Here is a 21,636-nt window from a genome sequence, read left to right on the forward strand (position 1 = left end):
TGATTTAGCTGTTATATACAAAATATACTCATGGTTAGAATAATATCACGCATTAGGTATATCATTTACTGAATTTGAAAAAAATAATTAATTTATTACTCTTAACTTTATGATTAGTTTTCTTATATATATATATATATATATATATATATATATATATACTACGCTAGATGAATAATAGATATTATTAATTTTAACTGTTAATTTAGTTATATGAAATGGCTTTAATTTATTAATTATGTGTTACGAGTCCCACATTGGTTGTATAGGAAGCTAATGTGAGGTTTATAAGGCCTTGGGCACTCCCACCCTTTGAGCTAGCTTTCGGGGTGATGATCTCAAGGTAACAATTGGTGCTTTCATTGAGAGTTGAGGCCACAGAAAAAGCTACCTATAGGCTGGATTAAGGTGTCTTTGGGCACTGATAGGTGAGTGAAGCCGCCACAAAGGGGAGGAAAGGACTACCGTCGGGTCAGTGTCGATAGAGTGAAAGCCGCCATGGACATTGGCACTTTAAAGGGGGTGACAATGTTGCGAGTCCCACATTGGTTGTATATGAAGCTAATGTGGGGTTTATAATGCCGTACCAATGTGGGACTCGTAACATTATGTAAGTCGTTGTATATAAATGTCATTATTACTGATTAATTAACTAAGTTTTTGCCTGTGTTGCACCGACACTGATATGGAACACAGAATATAACACGACACGATACTCCGACACGTTAATTTTAAAAAGTGTTAAATTTTGACACTTTAATAATATTTCTAATTTACGTAGTGTATGTTATATTTAATATTCAATAATTTAAAAAAAAATAAAGTTAAACTTATAATATCCATCAATTTGCAAAGAAATATAAGATATCCCAAATATTTATATTAACCTCAATAAAATGTTAATTGTAATCCAACGAATCTAATAGTTGGAACTCAAAACGTAACGCAAGGTAACTTTTGAACTATTTTTGAGTCTTTGCAACGAGTATTAGAGTGTTGGGAAGTATAAGAGTGTCGGTGAATATCGAAAAGTGTCGAACACGACACATCAAATTTTTTGAAGTGTTAACGCTTAATAGGTTTTCCCAAACCTGCTATTGAATTTTTTATAATCTGCTTGAAAGATATAAAAATATAGACTAAAAAATTAAGTCAACAGTACATGGACCACGATATAATGGAGCTGCATGCAGTTAATGATTATATAATTTTTGACTCCAAAAAATAATCATCAACATTTGTATTTATCTATAAATCTTTTGTCATATAACAAATTAATTAAAATATTATTAAAATACTACATGACCTGTGGAGGACCGTGATTCCCGCACGACCGTCAGCTTAGGCTCTTGTCATCGGGACAGTGACCAAAGTGTTACGTTTGGACAAAAAAATTATCAGACTGCCACGCCAACAGTAAATTTTGCCAAAATGTCACGCGGCATAATTCGCTACACAATGTAGCGAATTATGCATGCAAGTAATTCGCTACACAGTGTAGCGAAATATGCCACGTCAGAATGCACAGGACCAAAAATGTCACGTGTCAAACAAGGAGAAATTCGCTACACAGGGTAGCGAATTTCTCCTTGTTTGACATGTGTCATTTTTGGTTCTGGCATGGTATATTTCGCTACACTGTGTAGCGAATTACTTGCATGCATAATTCGCTACACTGTGTAGCGAATTATGCCGCGTGATATTTTGACAAAATTTACTGTTGACGTGACAGTCTGGTAATTTTTTTGTCCAAACGTGACAAAATGGTCACTGTCCCCTTGTCCTCAGTATCGCCCACAGATTACTATCATGAAAATACAAATTCAGCACAAAAGTAGTTATACATCATAAAAATAAGGGTTTTATAATTCTCATGTCGAAGGAGAATTGAAATCTCATGTAGTAGAGATAAAAAACATGTGTGACTCATGTGTTAAAAAAAATTATATGTAGGACCATGTCAGCACGGAAATCGAAGAGTGTGTAAGAAAATTGTAATTCTCGTGTTAAATGAGAATTATAAAACCCTAAAAGTAAAAGGTGCCCAAATAATTATCTTGTGAATTACAATAAGAATTTGAAAATTAGAGCATCTTTCGAAGAAATTTCTTTCACTTTTTTTCTGCTTGATATTAAGCAAATTTGATTCATACAACCTGAGATCAAAATAGGTTCTTGGAAAAATTTAACAACCTTTTGTTCAAACAAATTAGGACTCAACTTCACCGTAAAAAAAGAAGATATTAACACTAAACTTTTATTTTACGGAGATTCGATCAATTAAACTGTTTTTAATTATTTTGGACGGTTGAACTATTTAGGCCGATTTGTTCCTTGGAAGTTGGAACAATACAATAATGTCTTTGATAGTAATAAAAATTCCCAAAAAGCATATTCCTTCGTTATCCACTTTACATAAAAATATATACAATTAATGGATTTAATTATTGGAGAGTTATTTATATAGCTGGAGTAATTAAATCATATTACGTGACATTTAAAAAACAAATCTAAAACCTTTTATTAGAAATTAAATTTTTTTATTGAAATCATTGATGATGTTGCATCTTGTTTTATGATAATACTTCAAGATTTTATTTTGGCCAAACTATAGGATTTCAACATCTTTCAATTATCTCCAATGCTTTAGCAGCGCTTTCATTCATTCGTTGGAAAAAAATTTAAGTTTAAACAAAACAAATATAAAGAACAATTCAACCAAAAGGTTTAAATTGTTAAGTAAAGTTCATTTTGTTATAGACCCGTATAGGAGGCCCATTGAAAGACAGACTCAATAAGGGACAATCCAAGATTCTAATCAAGGATAATTACGGATAGAATCCATCAAGGATATTAATCATAATACGACAGTGTAGCAGACAGGCCAGGGCCCTCATCAGAGGCACTAAAGGCCCATACCACATTACCCACAGGTAACCTCTATAAATAAAAGGTAAACCCTAAAGGTACGTTACGCTCTCTCTCTTACTGTTATGTTGTCACTGTGCGCACACACACACCCCATTGACTAACGTCGTTATTAGTTCACTGTGCACAGTGATTTGCTTGACTCAAGGGTATCTCTTTCATAGATACCTTGAAGAGGGCACTAGATCCAAGATCAACATACTAGTCTATCGGACTGGACATCTCTGTCTCTAAGATAGAAGTAATAGCCAACAGTCGCAACCTCATAATCAGCCGCTGAATCCAGTCTTGGAAGAAGTGAATCAACCTCATAACCAACATGAGAATGAAATATATTACGATCATGTTCATGTCAGTGAGGATGTGTTAGACACATTTTCCACCCCAACACCCCGTGATCGAGTTGCGGCTCCAACTCTCAACAACCTTCCTCAGCATCCGGGAGATTTTGCTGCGCGCATTGCCCAATTTGCAGATCCTGATTCTCGGCTCGCCCAAAATGCTTTCGCCGTAATTTTACGTCGAATGGAGGAGATGGAGAATCGTAATAACCTCCAGCAGCAACAAGACTTTCAGATGATACAGGAAGAGAATTCAAGGAAAATGCAGGATCTGGAACAACGCTTAATGTGAATGACATGACCTATGGTGAGAGAGGTCCCGGGCCAAGATGCTAATGGTCGTGAAGGGAACTATAATTCGGACCATCAAAACTGGGTTGCTGAGGCAGAGAACCATGGAAGAGGTAATCCGGTGAGCATACTGAACCCGAATCCTGAGAATGTTGCAACGGAAGGTCAAAACGCTGCCAAGCAAATTTTTACCCAGAATACTTCAGCAGGAGTAAATGGGCAAAGAAACCGGGATGGTACACACCCTGACCAAAATGCTCAAGTCACTAAACGACGCGTGGAACCCGGTGGCTACAAGAGGAAATACAGTAGGGGGCATTATAATAACAGCCCCTTCACTGGTGAAATACTAAATGCTTCTTTCCCTGAGGAGTTTGATTCGGCACGCTTGCCGAAATATGATGGAAGTCAGGACCCGCAGGTCCACATAGATGTTTTTGACACGGACATGTATATCCTAGGGATAGATGAGCCCTCATATCTCGGATATTTTCCATAACTTTGACTGGGGCAGCGCAAGCATGGTTTTCAACCCTCCATGCCAATTCCATCGGATCTTTTGAGGAATTTAGACAGAAGTTTCTTTTGACAACCATAAAAAAACATCTGAAATTCGAGTTCGCGTTTGGCAAGATACGACAGCAACCTGGAGAAACTCTCGAGACATATCTTAATAGATTTAAAGATGTTTCCTTGCAAGTGCCGGGTTTGCAAGAGAATGTCCATGTCCACCTCATTGTGGCTGGCCTAGATGCATCATCTAGGCTGGCCAATCCGGTATACAAAGACCCTGTGAGGACATTGGAGGAGTTCAGAACTCGTTATAAGAAATACTTGTAACTTGAACAGATGGAGATAGCAAATGCGCTATCAGAAGAGGAAAAAGGGCAAGTCCAAGAAGGAGGAGCCCAGCTCCAAGAGAAAAGGAGCAGCCTGACAGTAAGAAGAAAGATTCTAGAGGCAGGAACCTGGACGATAGAGACCGGGTAGGAAGAGATGAAAAGTATACACCCTTGAATTCCTCACGCTCTCAAATTTGGAGGGAAGTGGCAATGACAGAGATAAAGAAAGTAGACAGACCTCGGCCCATATTTGATAGAGGAAGTTTGGATAAGTCCAAATATTGCGCCTTTCATGATGGACCGGGTCACAACACTGATCAATGCTGGGATCTTTGAGATGTTGTGGAGAAGTTTGTTAGAGAAGGGAAACTATGCCAGTATGTGATCAAGACTTAGGGTGCCAGAAACAACAAAAGAAAGTCTGGAAACCGGAATAGGAGCAAGAGCCTGGTACTTGAGAAGAAAAAGAAGGATGAAAGGAATCAGAAAGATGGTTCCAACAATGATGAATTCCCTAAAGCCGAGTTTGATTGCAATGTGATCAGTGGAGCTCTTGGAGGAGGAGACAAATGTATTTAAAAAAGTACTCTCAATCCGGGATCGTCCTAAATTCAAGGAGGACCCTCGCAAACCAGACCCTCCTCTGCTCTATTTCACCAAAGAAGACATGCAAGGTGTTTTTCCAGGGCATGTGGATGGACTAGTCGTCACTGGAACCTTGGTAAATTGCCGGGTTAAAAAGATCTTCATAGATGCGGGAAGTAGTGCCGACATCATATTATGGGGTGCCTTCAAAAAGATGAACCTTGACGAGGAAGACCTCAAATCTTGCAAGACGACCTTAATAGCCTTTAATGGAGAAAATACACCTCGTAAGGGCTATATAGATCTCAGGTTAACCCTGGGAACAAAAGAAGTGTTTAAGGCAGAACGAGTAAGGTTCATAGTGGCTGACTTCCCGTCAGAATACAATATCATTCTGAGAAGGCCAACCATACACAAATGGGACATGCTGGTGTCCACAATGAATCAAAAGATAAAGATGGTAAGTAGCAAGAATGAAGTCATTACCACCAGTGGTGATAAAAAAGAATCCAAGGAATGCTACTTTGAAACAGTCAAAGGAAATGAAGGAGGACACACCTGTGTCGACCCCGGATACGTCCAAGGGATAAAGCTAGCAAAAAGGTGACCCTTCATCTCTCAAGAAAACCTGTCAATGTGGTTGAGCTGGACATGAGAGAAGAAGTGATTCTCGGGCCAGAACCTGATGGGGAATTAGAAGACCTTGTGCTGGGAAAAGATCCTGGTCAATTTACCCGAATTGGTAAGACCATAGATCCCTAAATCAAGGAACAGTTAGCCGGGTTTCTTAAAAGCAACACAGATGTTTTTGCATGGAAGTCATTAGAGATTCCCGGCATAGATCCAACTTTTTGCTGCAATAAGCTGTCAATTTACCCGGATCACAACCAGTTTCTCAAAAGAAAAGGAAACTGGGGCCAGAAAGAAAACAAGTTCTGGAGGAACATGTGAAGGAATTGTTGGATGCCTGATTCATTCGTGAAATACAGTATACAACCTGGCTTGCAAATGTTGTTATGGTGAAAAAACCTAAGGGCAAATGAAGAGTCTGTACTGATTATACAGATCTAAATAAGGTAGGTCCAAAGAAATCCTATCCTATGCCTAATATAGATCAGCTAGTGGACAACTCAGTTGTATTCCAATTGCTATCCTTCATGGATGCTTATTCAGGTTATAATCAGATCCCGATGTATCCTGAAGATTAAGAGAAAACTGTCTATTGCTGAAAAGGCCAATTACTCCTTCAATGTCATGCCGTTTGGAATTAAAAACTTCTGGGCTACCTACCAGAGAATGATGAATAAAGTGTTTGAAGATCAACTGAACAAGAATGTAGAAGTATATATTGATAATATGATTGTCAAGTTATTTGACATTGCCAACCATGTCCGAGATTTGGAGCAAACATTCCAGAAGATACGGAGATACCGCATTCGACTGAACCCGGTAAAATGTGCTTTTGGAGTTCTAGCAAGAAAATTCGTGGGTTTTATGTTAACCCATAGGGGAATTGAAGCAAACCCTGATAAGTGCAAAGCAATGCTTGATATGAAAGTACCCCAGAATAAGAAGGAGGTTCAACAATTTACTGGTAGGCTGGCTGCACTAACTCGGTTCTTACCCAAGTCTGCCGAAAATGCCCTCCCATTCTTCAAATTACTAAAAAAAGAAGTTGTGCAAGACTGGAACCGGGAATGTCAATCCGCGTTCGACAAGGTCAAGAAATGCTTGGCAACCCCACCAGTTTTGTCTAAGCCAGAACCAAGAATATTCTGATCTTGTACTTGGCTGTGGGGGAAGAGACAATAAGTTTTGTCCTGGTCAAGGAAACCAGCAAAGATCAGGATCCAATTTACTTCGTCAGTAGGGCCTTGCAAGGTCCCGAATTGAGGTACTAGAAGCTGGAGAAAGTGGCATTTTCCTTGTTGATTACTGCAAGGAGATTACGACCGTATTTTCAAGGACACCGAATAATGGTCCGAACTAATCAGCCTATACGGCAGGTGTTGCTTAAGCCAGGTTTGGCAGGAAGAATGACTAACTGGGCAATTGAACTTTCTGAATATGACATAACGGCGACGCCAAAAAGCCGTATAGTGCAGGAGCGCTCACATTTTTTTTGGCTTCCTCTTTCACTTGAATTTCAAAAAATTCGGCTCGCTCCCGGCTACCTGTCCTTATGAAAGTCGGAAGGCTATCAAATCACAAACTTTGGCTGACTTCATAATGGAACTCAACCCTGTTAGCTCAGACGCGGGAGAAGCTAAAAATGCTTGGAGGGTATATGTAGATGGATCCTCCAATGATAAAGGAAGTGGAGTGGGGATCATACTTGAAAGTCCAGAAGGGGAGGAAATAGAACACTCCTTGAACCTGGGTTTCCCAACTTCAAACATTTAAACAGATTATGAAGCTCTAATAGTCGGGCTCATGCAGGCTAAGGAACACGGAGCCAAAAAGGTTAAAATCTTCAATGACCCCCAACTGGTGACTTCTAAGATAGAAGGAAAATATCAGGCCAAAGGCCCTCTGTTGATGAAATACTTGAACAAGGTTCAAGAGATGATGGTCGAGTTCGATGAGGTGAAAGTCACTCACATTCCTCGAGGGGAAAATAGACGGGCGGACATCTTGTCTAAATTGGCTAGTACAAAGAATCTAGGCAACCACAGAACCGTGGTGCAACAAAGCATAACAAAGCCGAGTTGTGTGATGATAATCACCTCGTCAAATGACTGGAGGCAACCCATAGCGGCATACCTTGAGAAAGGAATATTTCCTGAGGACCCGTTGGAGTCCAGGAAGCTGGTCCGAGATGCAACACAGTACACAATTGTGGATGACCAGCTATATAGAAAGGGGTTGCACATTCCTATGTTAAAATGCTTAAACTCGGATGAAGCAGAATATGTGCTGGCCGAGATATATGAAGAAATCAATGGCCACCACATGGGGGGCAAAGCTCTGGCTAGAAAAGCCCTCCGAGCTGGCTATTACTGGCCAACCATGGAAGCAGACTTCAAAGAGCATGTCAAAAGGTACGACAGTTGCCAAAAGCATGCTAAGTTAATTATATCACCACCGGAAGAATTAGAATACATCTCGGCGCCATGGCCCTTCTTCAAGTGGGGGATGGATTTGCTGGCACCCTTTAAAGCTGCAGAAGGGCAGTTAAAGTGGTTGATTGTTACCGTAGACTACTTCACTAAGTGGATAGAAGCAGAGCCGGGTTACCACAATAACCTCGGCAAAAAGTACAGAGGTTCTTTGAACGGAACATCGTCTCCAGATTTGGAATACCAGCTGAGGTTGTGACTGACAATGGAACACAGTTTGCTGAAAAAAGGTTCCATGAATTGATGAAAGACTTAAAGGTCAAACATCGCTTCGCATCTGTGGAACATCCAAAGTCGAATAGGAAAGCTGAAGCTGCAAACAAGGTAATCGTTGACGGACTTAGGAAGCGAATGATGGATGCCAAAAAAAGCTGGGTTCATCAACTATCATTTGTCCTATGGGGATACCGAACGAGTACCCAGATAGCAACGGGGGAAACCCCTTTTCGATTGACATATGGGTGAGAAGCCATGATTCCGGTAGAAGTAGGAGAACCCTCCTGGAGGAGAATGAATGTTATTACGCAAGGTGAACAAGAAAACAGCAAACTGCTCACTGTTGTCTTGTGGATGAAGCCAGGGTTACAGCTCACTGTCGTGATATGATGACTAAACAATTGATAGCTGCTAGATATAACAAAAAAGCGAGGCCAAAAGTTTTTGAGAAAAATGACTTGGTACTCAGGAGAGCAGATATTGGCAATAAGAATGCCAGAGATGGAAAGCTAGCTGCAAATTGGGAAAGTCCTTACCGAGTTAAAAAAAAAGCTTGGAAGAGGAGCCTATATCCTGGAAACAATAGAAGGCAAAGGAATCAAGAGAACCTGGAATGCAGATAAGCTGAAAATATATTACAGCTAAATCCGAGATCCACCTTCTGAAATTTGAAGTTTTTCAATTTATTTGAAATTTTTCTAGCCGAATTATTTTCCTTTTTTAGGGATTTGACAAAAGCCGAATATGCCGGCAAATTCATGTAATCGACAAATTTGATATCAATAAATGATGAATTTTTCTTTTTTAAGATTTATTCTTGTTCAGTTTGGATGCATCAATAAACATCCCGAGGTGCAAGTGCAATTTGTCATACTGACTCTGATCAAGTCGAAACGCTCCTTACCTTGGTCTATGGGCCTAAAGGGGACAAGTGACAATGGTGCCTTTACCTTAGGTAAAACTGGGTTATTAAATCCAGGTTATGATGAAACGGTTAAATCAACAAAGACAACCACCATCATCAATGCAAACTTGCCAAAATAGCTAAGTCAAAATAAACATGCGTTATGAAAAATGACAGAAAGAGGAATCCGTACAATGCTTTGACCTCGGCCAGGTCAATAAAATGAAATTCGTAAAATGCACGAGTTTAGAAAATAAAATTTATTTGAGTTGTAAAAATAACCCATCTCGGATGGAGAAAACTCGGATAAAGCTTAACATATAACTCGTAAAATGCACGAGTTAAGAAGATAAAATCTATTCGAGTTTTAAAAATAACCTGTCCCGGATAAGGAGCAACTCGGACAAGGTTTGATATCCTTAATTGCCTAAGTCACAAACTTAGAAAACAAACATACAAGTTGGGAAATGGCAAGTACTTCAGGCAACCCGAAAAGAAAAGAAGCCTCAATACTTAGCCAAATACATCTAAGTCATTAAAGGAACATGCAATACGAAAATATCAGCATATGGAGCAAAAATATGAAGGCAAATAAAGAACTTTAAAAAGGGTTATGAAAGACCAGGAAGCACCACGACAATATTCAAGACAAATTAAAAAGGGGCTCAAGAGCCCCAAATGAAAAAAAAATTACAAGGATAACCAGCATCCCGGACCTTCATTCAGCAGGGGTGGCAGGGGTCTCTTTTGGCGCCGAAGGAACCTCAGTGGGATGAGTCCCCGGGATCTCTTCTGATGTCGCAGGAACCTCAGTGGACCGATTACCAGCCTCGTCACCCTCTTCGACGACAGTCCCTCCCCCCTCAGTATGAGTGGCTGAGTCACCTGTTGGAGATGCGGAAGGAGGTAGAATAATTTGGTCGTTGCTGACATATGCACAAGCATTCAAGCTGGCCACATTCAAAGGCAGATCCAGATTAAGGACTTGAAGTTGGCTTAATGCATTATAGAAGGATCCGATGATGGATTTTTCAAGTTCATCCTGGTAAAGCTGGGCACTAGCCTCACCTCAGCGGCATGCAGGCTTCAAAGCTGAGTGTTGTCCCGCTGAAGAGTAGTGAAGCCCTCTTTTGTTTTGGCCAGGTCAATAACAGTTTGGTCATGCTCCTCTTTCAGAGAGGAGAAATCATCCTTCACCTTCAGCAATTCGGCATATGTCTTGGCTTTCTTCTCCCAAGATGCGGTTGCCTCATTTAGAGTGCGAAGATTTTTTTTTCTTAAGAAAAAGCAAAGGCCTTTCCAATCCGGCGATCTTCACACAACAAAGTTCCATCTCCTCCAGTTCTTTGATCTAGACCGCGGTAAGAGGAGAGGAGTTGTAAAAGATTTTCTAAGTGCAAATCGCATCCCGGAGAACACCGTTCATCCTAGACTGCCACACATGTTTGACCAGCTCAGGAGATGCAGGAGAGGGAAGAGTCTTCATTACTCGTTGAGAAGAGGCAGGGGCACCAGTATCAGCAGAGCCCCCCATATTCTTAGTACTGCCAGAAACAACATGACTTTTATCAGCCGGGATGCCTTTAGGTTTGTTAGTAATGACCTTCTTATTAAGCTTTGACGCCTTTCTCTTTTTTGGCAACTCAGCTGAAGTGCCCTTTCCCTGAGTCAAAACGGCCATCCAGCTGGGGGGCTCATCCTGCTGGTTTTCCATGCTTGGAACTGTAAATTACAAACAATAAAACAAGGTTATTAGATGCAATATAGCGAGTATACATGCAAACTGCAAAAATGAGCCATACATAGTTCAACATCAAGTTCTTCTTGGGATTTGAAAAGAAGGGATGCAACACTAGCATGCTTATGCGATTGGAGATATATACCAATGGCAATTGCACTATCGACATCTGTAGAAATCAACTCAGTCTCTTTGAAATGGTAGCTTGAAGGAGGGAGTTGATAATGGTCATATGACAAGTGCAAGGGAAATTTTCCCTCTACATTCTTGGTACCACAGTTATCAAGAAACCATACATCCTTACCGGTATGAGCAGAAACTCTAAAGAACTTGTCTTTAAAGTTCTTGAAAGAGTAAGTATAAACTCAGAAGAGTTTGCGACCTGGGATACCTCGAATGGTAACCCAACCTTTTCGTTCTGCGGGTTCACGACCAGTTCGAGGGGTAAGGATTTGAAAAAAGAAAAAAAAAACACAAACAGAAGAAGGAAGAGCAAGGTATGCACAAAAATGCTCAAAGGCCTTCATGAAACTCCAGCCGTTGGGGTGGAGTTGGGTGGGAGCTATTTGAAGATGATTTAGAAGGTCCATTTGAAACTCGGTTAGAGGAAACCGGATGCCAAGTTGAGTCACGATAGAAGAAAAAGAAACAAAGTTCTTCTGAACTTCCCCCAGAGAAAACCGTTTCGTCATCCCATGGAGGACTATATCATAATTCTCTAACTTCCCAACAGGGAGACCTGCCACATCATCCGGACCCATCTCGGAAGTGGTACTTAAAACCTCGTAAGTTACCCAGGGAAACTGGGATACTAAACAGGCAGAAGGACATGCGGGGTATGATTCAGTAGAACTCGACTCTTCTACAACCTCTGGGGGGAGATGCCATAAAAACTTGTAACAAAGAAAATAACTTGATCAGAAGAAGAGAATGGGCATACCTGAATCAAAAATTCTATTAGAAGAAGAATCACCAGAAGATGAAGAAGTCGGTATATCGGATATCATGACTGGGTCATCTGCTTCACCAGATGCAAAAGTAGATCCCAAAATATCTCCATGTCGGCAGCTAGCCAAAGTATACTCAGCCAAAGAGTCACAACCTTGCTCATTAAGTTTAGAACTCAAGTAGACACAAGAGTAACAAGGTCCAATTTTCTGGATAAGGGAAGACTGAGAGATACCCCAGTGGATTGAAGCAGGACCCAGATGTGTTACAAGTAAACTACTCGAGGCTTAGAACCGATTTGGGGAAATGCTGGGGAGTACGTCGGCTCACGGAAAGATGACTCCTACCCCGGGTGGACGAAGCTCTACCCCAGCTCTGCCCTAATCTTCTATTAGATTACCCGGATCTCCTCTGGGATCTACCACCGCGACAACCACGAAGCACGGCTTCGCGCTCTTCTTCTTCAGTCCTTGGAATCCCCCACAACAAAAAACGAGCACTAGGGGGAATCTTTTTCAAAATATTAGCGTCTTCCTTCTTCTTCCCCTCACAATGTAGAGCTGAAGAGGGAGGATTCTCCCCCCTCATTTTGTCAAATGACGCACACTAAAATGGCAGAAGTGAAGCAATATGCAACACTTTGGACAGATTGAGCGTTGGAACAGCAAGGAGGAAAACCATCAAACAAGTAAATTGCTAGAGTAAGGTTCAAAGAAGAACAAACTCACAATAAAATTGCAAATGTCTAAAATGCAGACAGCCAAATACAAATCATGCAGAAAAAGGATAAGGCAAGTGCGAAGGGAAGTAGGAAATACCTGAATAAAGAAGATGAAGATGGTGAACTCCCAAAATATACAGGAAAGCATTTGCAGATGCTAACGCTCAAAGGATTTATGGCAAAAAACTTCTCCAAGACAAGCAAAGTAAAGAACGAAAGGGAGAAAAAAGTTCGTACTTATATAGGCATGGGAGAAGCTGTTGTGGTTACGAATGGTAAGGGTCAGGGGTACCAATGCCATTTCACTCTCAAGGGGTAACTGCAACAGTCGTGGATGGCAACGGTCAAGGTCACCGGCGTCATTGCACTTAAAAAGCAATGATTAGACACCTGAAAGGACGCTGCTAATAAATGCGAACGAAATGTGAAAACGACATAAAACGGCTGCAGCACGCTAAAGCACGTGGCCAGCAGCATGTGTCAGACTGAAATGAGTACTACTCATAAGCCGGCACATGAGGCTGAAGACACGTGTATAAGACAAATCTTAGCTGGGTTGTACGATTGAGGTTTGGGGGCGACTCGCCAATTGGATCCCAACTACTCAAGCACATTCGTTACCCAGCCGCACAAGTAGATTATCTCGTCGGGTTCATGCACAACCAGTCTTGCAAGTGGCCGAGGGAAATTATTCCCGGTTGCAGAATAAAGTTTCAAACTCAGAAATTATACGTACGAAATGATACTTGGTGGGGAAATCGCCAGTTGAATCTCAACCACTCAAAGATCATTCCAAACTCGGCATGGGAATACATGAAATTTTTTCCTTGGGTTATGCTCAACCTGCCGAGATAAGGAGAAATGAGGACCCCGGTGGAAAATCTTAAGATATAAAGAAAACATGTATACAAAGTGTACTAAAACTCAAACGTGCCCAGCTCAACAAAAAACCTGAAGCAAAGCGTTGGGAAATTCACCCCGACAACCCGAACACCCAGGTAGCTAGGCCGAGGGGCAACTGTTATGGACCCGTATAGGAGGTCCATTGAATGACAAGCCCAATAAGGGGCAATCCAAGATTCTAATCAAAGATAATTGATGGGACGAAAATTTGTTCCCATCTGAGCCCATTTTGATGGCAAAATCCCATGTGTTCCCTCATTTGATGAGCAACTTTAGAACTGAAAAGCACATGTTTAATATCTTTATGACAAAAATAGAGTGGAGAATAGATGATGACGTAATCCTTTGGAAAATATATAAAAAGGGGAACAGATTGAAAACATTAAATACACCTGCTCCACTCACTCAATCTCTCTGACCACTTTGCAGGAAACGTTGAAAAGAAATTTCCATAAAGCATAAGCGGTGCAGCAATCTAGCACGAAGAAACGTGTACAGCAGGGAATAAAGAGTTCTCGTTGGCTAAGAGGAAAGCAAGGCATGGAGAACTACAAAGAAACGTCAAATATCAACAATAAGTGTCCCATCCAAGCAAGTTGCAACCCTCTGAACACTGTTTGCACCGCCCCGTCCATGCAGTCAAGAAAATAACTCCAAAGAAATTACAAGCTTTGCCATTCACTCTTCTGCCTATAATAGGACGTCCCAGCACGAAGAACATCATCACATTCCTTAAGAAGAAATCACTTATTTTATTTTGTAGTTTTTCTTTTTAGTTGTATATTTTTAAATTTAGTTAAGTGACAACACTTCTTCTCTATTCTATATCACCTACTTGAGACTCCTCACGAGCAGCAACCATATTCTCCACTTCTCATTTTATTGTAACCTAATTTGTTTCCAGTTAAATATTAGTGTTATTTCTCTCCTTTTCACTCGTTATCTCTGAATTGAATCTCGGGTCTATGGGATTTCAGTTTGTAATAATTATATTTAAAGTAGTAGCCATGGGCTAAATTATCTGTGGAACGGAAAAACTGTAAAGTTCTTAAAGAATTATTTTCAAAACTCTTGTACTGAAGTTGTTGTATTTCTCTAGTTAAGTAAGCTATATTCATTGTGTATCAATGAAAAATGAACACATACTGAGAGAGGAACTTTCATAAGGAAGGGATTTCAGACAGCTTAACCAGAGGGGGAAGGCAGTCTTGTGGAAACAATATTGCTGGTTGCCTTAGGAATAAGGGACCACCTCGTTCATTTGAAGGTCCTGTGCTAAGTAACTGTTGGAGTCAAGGGAGCCATTGGAAAATGGAAACTTGTGAGCCATTTAGTCCATGAGCTGAGGAATCAGAGTTGGCAGTGAATAGACTGGAATAAATACAAAAGTGTTAAGTCTCGAGTAGAGAAAATAGCTATTTCAAAATGAAGCAGTGGATCCATTCCTTGTGTTAAAACTGTTTTAAAACCATCCATACTATTGTCTCTTAATTACTGTTATTACTGTTGTTATATCTGCTTTATTCAATCTTGTATCTACAAATCTCCAATGAACACTGTCGTTCCTTCTTTCATCAACAAGGATTTCTATATAACGACGCGATGAGCTGTTTGCTGTCAGATTGAACCTACTGTTCTTGAGGAACGTTGTCAAGACAGTAGGGAACGTTTGACCAAACAGGTCAATTACTAACTTTTCTTTTCATTTTCATTCTTTTTAAAATACTTTAAGGCATTAATTAGAGTTCTATCCTCGTGGGAACGATAATCTGGGCACTAATAATCCCACTTATTACTTGATGCGTGCACTTGCGCACTTGGGTTGAAGTTGAGAGAAAAAATGTGTTTTCTCTTAATGAACTAGAGTAAAGGAACATCTTTCATCATAATATTTTAATCAACCAACCAGTTCACACCCCAACAATAATTACGGATAGAATCCATCAAGGATACTAATCCTAATACGACAGCGTAGCAGACAGGCCAGGGCCCTCATCAGAGGCGCCCTCACCACATTACCCTCAAGTAACCTCTATAAATAAAAGGTAAACCTTAAAGGTACGTTACGCTCTCTCTCTTACTATTATGCTGTCACTGTGCGCACACACACACCCCATTGGCTAACACCGTTATTAGTTCATTGTGCACAGTTATCTGCTTGATCTCAAGGGTATCTCTTTCGTAGATACCTTGGAGAGGGCACTAGATCCAAGATGAACATACCAGTCCATCGGACTGGACATCTCTGTCTCTAAGACAGAACGCATTTTAATAATTTTATATTATATTTTTGTAAGATATCCACTCATACACAAGTTTATTGGGCTTGAAGGCCAGATAATGCATAGGCCTCTCATATCTATACTTAAAGACTGCATGATATTTAATTATTTATTAATAAAATAAGGCAGTAAGAATTGAACTCGTGATAATTTGATCACATAGGCTCTAATACTATGTAAAAAGTTGATTCAAGTCAAAAGCATAAACTCATAGATGAAGGCCATTTTAGTGGTTTTATAATATATTTCTCTAACAAAATTCTTTAAATTTGATTAACATAAGTTTTGTTGTACACAATTTGAAATTTAGTTGTGTTATTCATCACAAATAACTTTCATGAAAATATGTCACGAATGACATAAACCTAGTGGGTCGAACCGACGAGCCAATGTGTCAATACGGGGCGGATTGAATTATATATTTCAACCCGCAATTCAACATAACTCACCCCACATGTAATGGGTTAAAGCAGGTTAGGGGTAGGACAACTCACGGGTTATCATTTTTTTAATGTTAAAAGTTAGATGATGGATTGGTTGGTTTGTGTTCATGGTTATTATGTGAGATAAAAAATTTCTTTTAGGGCCATAATGCTATTGTTTCACTAAAGAGGTTATTTGTTATTCACTTTTGATTTGCTAGAAAAAGATATTAACACAAAAAGAAAAGAAACTTGAGCCTCATTTTGGATTTTAATGCTAGTATATATACAAACCAAGCAAGATGCTTATGACATTCTAGCTACACGCTATAATGATGTGTTCATTTGCATATATTCACTTGTTTAATGTCATTCTATTGTTATAACAACACTAGAATTATTAATTTATCTTAAATAATAGCTTGTATTATTATATAGCTATTTTAAATAAAATTATTGGCTTAAATTATCCTTTTTTCATTGGCTTATTGCTTGATGCATGTTTCAAACATGAGAAATATTTAGGTGATAGAGTTAGAAATAAATAATTATCATTCAATATACTTGTTTATTTTTTCTAATATTTAAATCTTTTTAGATAGGTTTTGACTTGCCAATCCATCTCAAAACAGGATAGATTTGTATTTTCAACTAGGTATGTAAATGGATCAGGCGGCTTGTCAAGGGCTTATAGCCTGACTTGCAAACTATAACAACCCACATTAAGAAATCTTGGAATAATAAAAGATGTATAGGTGTGATTACTAGGTTACACTAGCTTTTGAATAAGTAAGCTTTTGATGTGGATTTTGTTGAGTAAATGAATTAATTGACATGCTAAAATTTGTGATGATACAATTCATGTAAAGTAAGCTAAATTGAACCTAAATAAGAATATTAATACAGTCTAAGGGTGAAAATATAAATATGTGAAAGTATAGGGACTAATTTGCAAATAAGCAAAACAATGGTCTAAGCTTAAGTTTGATTGTATAATTAAATTCTCCATGAAATTTTAATGGCTAGAAGTGGTCTTGGATTAATCTAATTATGTCTAAATTAATTTATAAAAATAAGTCAAAGCTTAATAAATAAAAAGTCAAAGATAGGCTAAATTACATGAAAAATTAAAGTATGTAATCAAAGATGACTAGTTTGACAACCTAGCCTTATTTACTACTAAATGGTTGATTGGATGCTTTCTTTTAAGTCATGATACATATGAAATTATATGTTTTAAGATGGATGAATCATATTAATTTAAAAGGATGACTAGGTCAAAGTTGAAAGAAAGACTAGAAAACTACTGGTTAAGTAGTTTTGTTGAATTATCCTACATGTCAGTTGCTTTCTTTTCTTTTTCATGTGTGTTCAGCGAATCTTTCTTCGTGTGTTCAGTTTTGAAGGCTGAATGGGTATAGAAAAAGTAGTCAATAAGATTAATGATGAAGTGTTTCGAAAGTCAAAAGTTGTAGGCTAGTTGTAAAAGTAGAAAACTAAGACATTTAGTGATCTTTTGAAGTGTGCAGTCAGTTCTTTTTCTTTCAAAATGGCAACTAAACATGTAGAATGTTCTAGGGGAAATATGTGGACCAATGATATGTAAGATTAAGTTGAAAAAGTGAAAAATAGGAAGAAAGGTTAAAAGTTACAAGTTAAGTTAAAGTAACTTAGATAATTTCCAAACAATGAATTAGTTCTCTTTCTTTCTTAAGAGTGTAAAGACTCGCACCGCTAAATAATTAATAAAATAACATTATTGAAGTCGGAGCATGAATTTGATAAAGATTATGCATAATTATGATAAGATAATTATTTAGAAAGTCGAATAATGCTTAAAGTCATTTTTCTGATGAAAAGTGCACATACCATTTCCAATTCATTTCAAAATTTCCAATTTGCTTCGCGATATAAATTCGTTCCGGTGAAGTATTCTGAAAAATTATAATAAAAATATGATAATTCCTAGAAAAATGTGTAGGTTAAGAATATGAAGTTTGGGAGTAAAATAATTCGTGAAGCTATTAGAACTAATACCGATGGATTAATTAAGTGCACCTATAAATAGGAAATGCACACAACTCTGTAATGGATTAACTAAGCCAGAACCAATGATATGGAATGCTTATGGCTTTGAGAGAAGCCTACGGTCATTAAACGAAAAAGGAAACATTGTCCTAATGCAATGAACTTCTAGACTATGAATATTGATGATATTTCTGGTATAAACAGACTGTGATTGTGTTGTTTGGTGACTTGTGGACCTTGGCTGGACTTCTAGTTGGTATTACTAGCTTGACAGGTAAGCTTTTGTGTCCTTGGTTTTACCCATTGATGGTTCCAACATACCTCATGGAGGGATGATTTATATGCATGATATGTTTTCTGGAAATATCTGTTTATGTACTGAGTATTGGATATGTTGTTGAGCTGGATTATGTTTTAGTGCATTTTCCATATGTATATGTATGTGGGGTATTCATATGAGACGGTAACCCTTGAGCATGTCAGGCCGCATGCAAGATGGTAAACCCGTGTGTGAAGTACATGGTAAACTCCTTGTACTGCGGGTTGTAATCGTACGTAATACCTACCTTTTATTCTCTGGCCAGTAGGATGCATACACACATGACATGGACATATGATGCATTGCACAGATATCTGCTATCATACCATTGTTATCATTTTTGAACTTATATGGAACATGTAAGTGAGCTTGGGGTGGAGAGATCCTTGAGGAACCCTTGTCTTACTAAGATTTCTTGTTAGAGATCTAACCCCGTATGATGCAGGCGAACGTGCTTTTGGATTGTTATGCCTACACTTGCAATTTTGGCTTCTAAGTTCCGCAGGGAAATTAATGGGGAGATAGCGGATCGAATAGATGGAGCTGCATCTAGAATTTTTGGTACTTTGATCCAGCAATACAGAGATATAGAGGATGTTTGTGTGACAAACAAGAAGAGAAAGACTAGAGAGCCAGAAATGAAGGGAGCTAGTGGTTCCACTACGTGGAAGGACAGAAGATTTGGAGGAAAGGGCAAAGGAAAGCAGTTATCTGCTAGACAAATGCCTAACCAGTTTAAGAGGACATCCACTCAGCAGGGGGTATAGCTAGACCTCCCACCACTCCCAGATGTACCGAGTGTGGGAGGTCACATGTTGGGCCTTGTTCCACCGGCCAGATTATTTGTTTCAAGTGTGGCAAAGAGGGTCATTATGCCAGATATTGTCCCTCATTAGTTGCTAGGGCTATAGCAGTTCAGGCTTCCCTTCTACAGATGGTTCCTGTTCCACCTACAGCGACACCCATGGTACCACTAATCACGGGACGTGTGTACAGTCTTGATCGCCAACAGTTAGATAAAGCTCAGAATCTTGTGAGAGGTATTATTTCTATAGGTAGATATGACATAGATGTGTTGTTTGACTCTAGAGCGACATATTCCTTTATTAAGGATCCGATTACTGTGGGGCTAGATTTGCCCATGCATAAGCTTTCTCCACCATTGAGGGTTACCACTGCTACTAGGGAGAAAGGCGACGCTTCATCTATTTACCGGGATGTAGCATTTCGACTAGACAGTCAAGATTATTTAGTAGATCTCATTTACCTACCCATAATCAATCTTGAGATCATATTGGGTATAGGTTGGTTGTCCAGAAATTGTGCGATTGATTGTTATGCAAAGAAAGTGGTGATGTCTCCTTGTGATTCCCCTACCAGCTCTTCTCTTTATTTATCAGTGTTTCAGGCTAGGAAAGCCTTGAGAGTAGGGGCATATGGTTATGCCATGTTAGGAGGTTTAATGAATGGGACACAAAAAGATATTACTGGCATTCCTGTGGTGAGAAAATTCCTTGAGGTGTTTCTTGAGGAGATTCCTGAGTTTCCGCCACAGCTAGAGATAGAGTTCTCCATTGACCTTTTAGCTGGTGTGGGGCCTATTTCATTAGCTCCATACTAGATGTCTCTACCTGAGTTAGCGGAATTAAAGAAGCATATTGAGGATCTTTCTGCGAAGAACTTCATCCAACCTAGTGTATCTCCATGGGGAGCACCAATTATCTTTGTCAAGAAGAAAGATGGGAGCATGCGATTATGCACCGACTACAGGCAGTTGAACAAGGTGACAATCAAGAACAAGTATCCCCTCCCACGTATTGATGATCTTTTGGATCAACTCAGGGGTGCTTGCGTGTACTCGAAGATTGATCTTCGGTCCGGATACCATCAGATTCGGGTTAAGCCGGAGGATATTCCCAAGATCGCATTTAGTTCGAGATACGGTTATTATGAGTATTTGGTGATCCCGTTTGGACTCACCAATGCACTGGCAGTATTCATGGATTACATGAACCGTATTTTCCAGCCGTACTTGGGTCATTTTGTGATTTTCTTCATTGACGACATATTGATTTACTCCAAGAGTGAGAGGGAACACGAGTAGCACTTGAGGATTACAGATACTGAAGGAGAAGAAACTTTATGCAAAGCCTTTAAAGTTTGAGTTTTGGCTAACTTCAGTGAAATTTCTGGGGCATGTCATTACTGCAAGGGGAGTGGTAGTAGACCCAAACAAAATAGAGGCAGTATTGAATTAGGAGAGACCCAAAACGGTTATGGAAGTGAGGAGTTTTTTTGGTTTGGCAAGCTACTATAGGATGTTCATTGAGGGAATCTCCAAGATAGTGTTGCCACTTACTCGCCTTACATGGAAAGAGACTCTGTTTGTATGGACTCACGAGTGTGAGGAATGCTTTTAGGAGAGATTGACAATTGCACCAGTGTTGATCCTTCCTGATCCTGCGGAACAATTTGAGCTTTGTTCCGATGTTTCCAAGAAGGGGCTAGGTTGTATGTTGATGGAGACTTGTAGAGTGGTTGCTTATGCTTCGAGACAGTTAAAGCCTCATGAGGAGAAGTAGCTGACTCATGATATTGAGTTGGTTGCTATCGTGTTTGTCTTTAAAATTTGGAGCATTATCTATATGGAATGGAGTTTGCGGTGTTCATCGATCATAGGAGCTTAAAGTATCTTTTAGACCAGAAGAAGCTGAATATAAGACAGAAGAGATGGATAAAATTTCTTAAGGACTACGACTTCGAGTTGAAGTACCACCCAGGCAAGGCCAATGTAGTAGTTGAAGCTTTGAGCCAGAAATCTATGAGTCTATCCAGATAATGATTAATGATTCAGATGTGATTGAGAAGTTTCAAGACTCGACAGTGACCTCTTTATTTGGGGGTGCACTTTTGGAGACTGAAACTGTGAGACTTGAAAATGAGTTGATGGACAAGATCAAGGAGGCGCAAGTGTAAAGAGAATGTCTAGCTTATGTGAAGAACCAAGATGGAGTGTCTTGGAACGATCAGGGATTGTTACTGTTTCAAA

At 39.4% G+C, this 21,636-nt stretch overlaps 1 protein-coding gene across 1 annotated transcript; it reads left to right on the top strand.

Annotated features, from left to right (window-relative positions):
- The first annotated feature begins 19,054 nt into the window (after nt 1-19,054).
- Nucleotides 19,055-21,169, top strand: LOC133310739 (uncharacterized). The gene is made up of 3 exons (XM_061511718.1): nt 19,055-19,348; nt 19,441-20,088; nt 21,008-21,169. The coding sequence occupies exons 1-3, from the start codon at nt 19,055-19,057 to the stop codon at nt 21,167-21,169; spliced, it is 1,104 nt and encodes a 367-aa protein (XP_061367702.1).
- The last annotated feature ends 467 nt before the right edge of the window (nt 21,170-21,636 follow it).

The sequence above is a fragment of the Gastrolobium bilobum genome, unplaced genomic scaffold, assembly GCF_033153095.1.
Source record: "Gastrolobium bilobum isolate Gb01-03AN ecotype WA unplaced genomic scaffold, APGP_CSIRO_Gbil_v1 utg946, whole genome shotgun sequence".
In the NCBI taxonomy this organism is placed as follows: Eukaryota; Viridiplantae; Streptophyta; class Magnoliopsida; order Fabales; family Fabaceae; genus Gastrolobium; species Gastrolobium bilobum.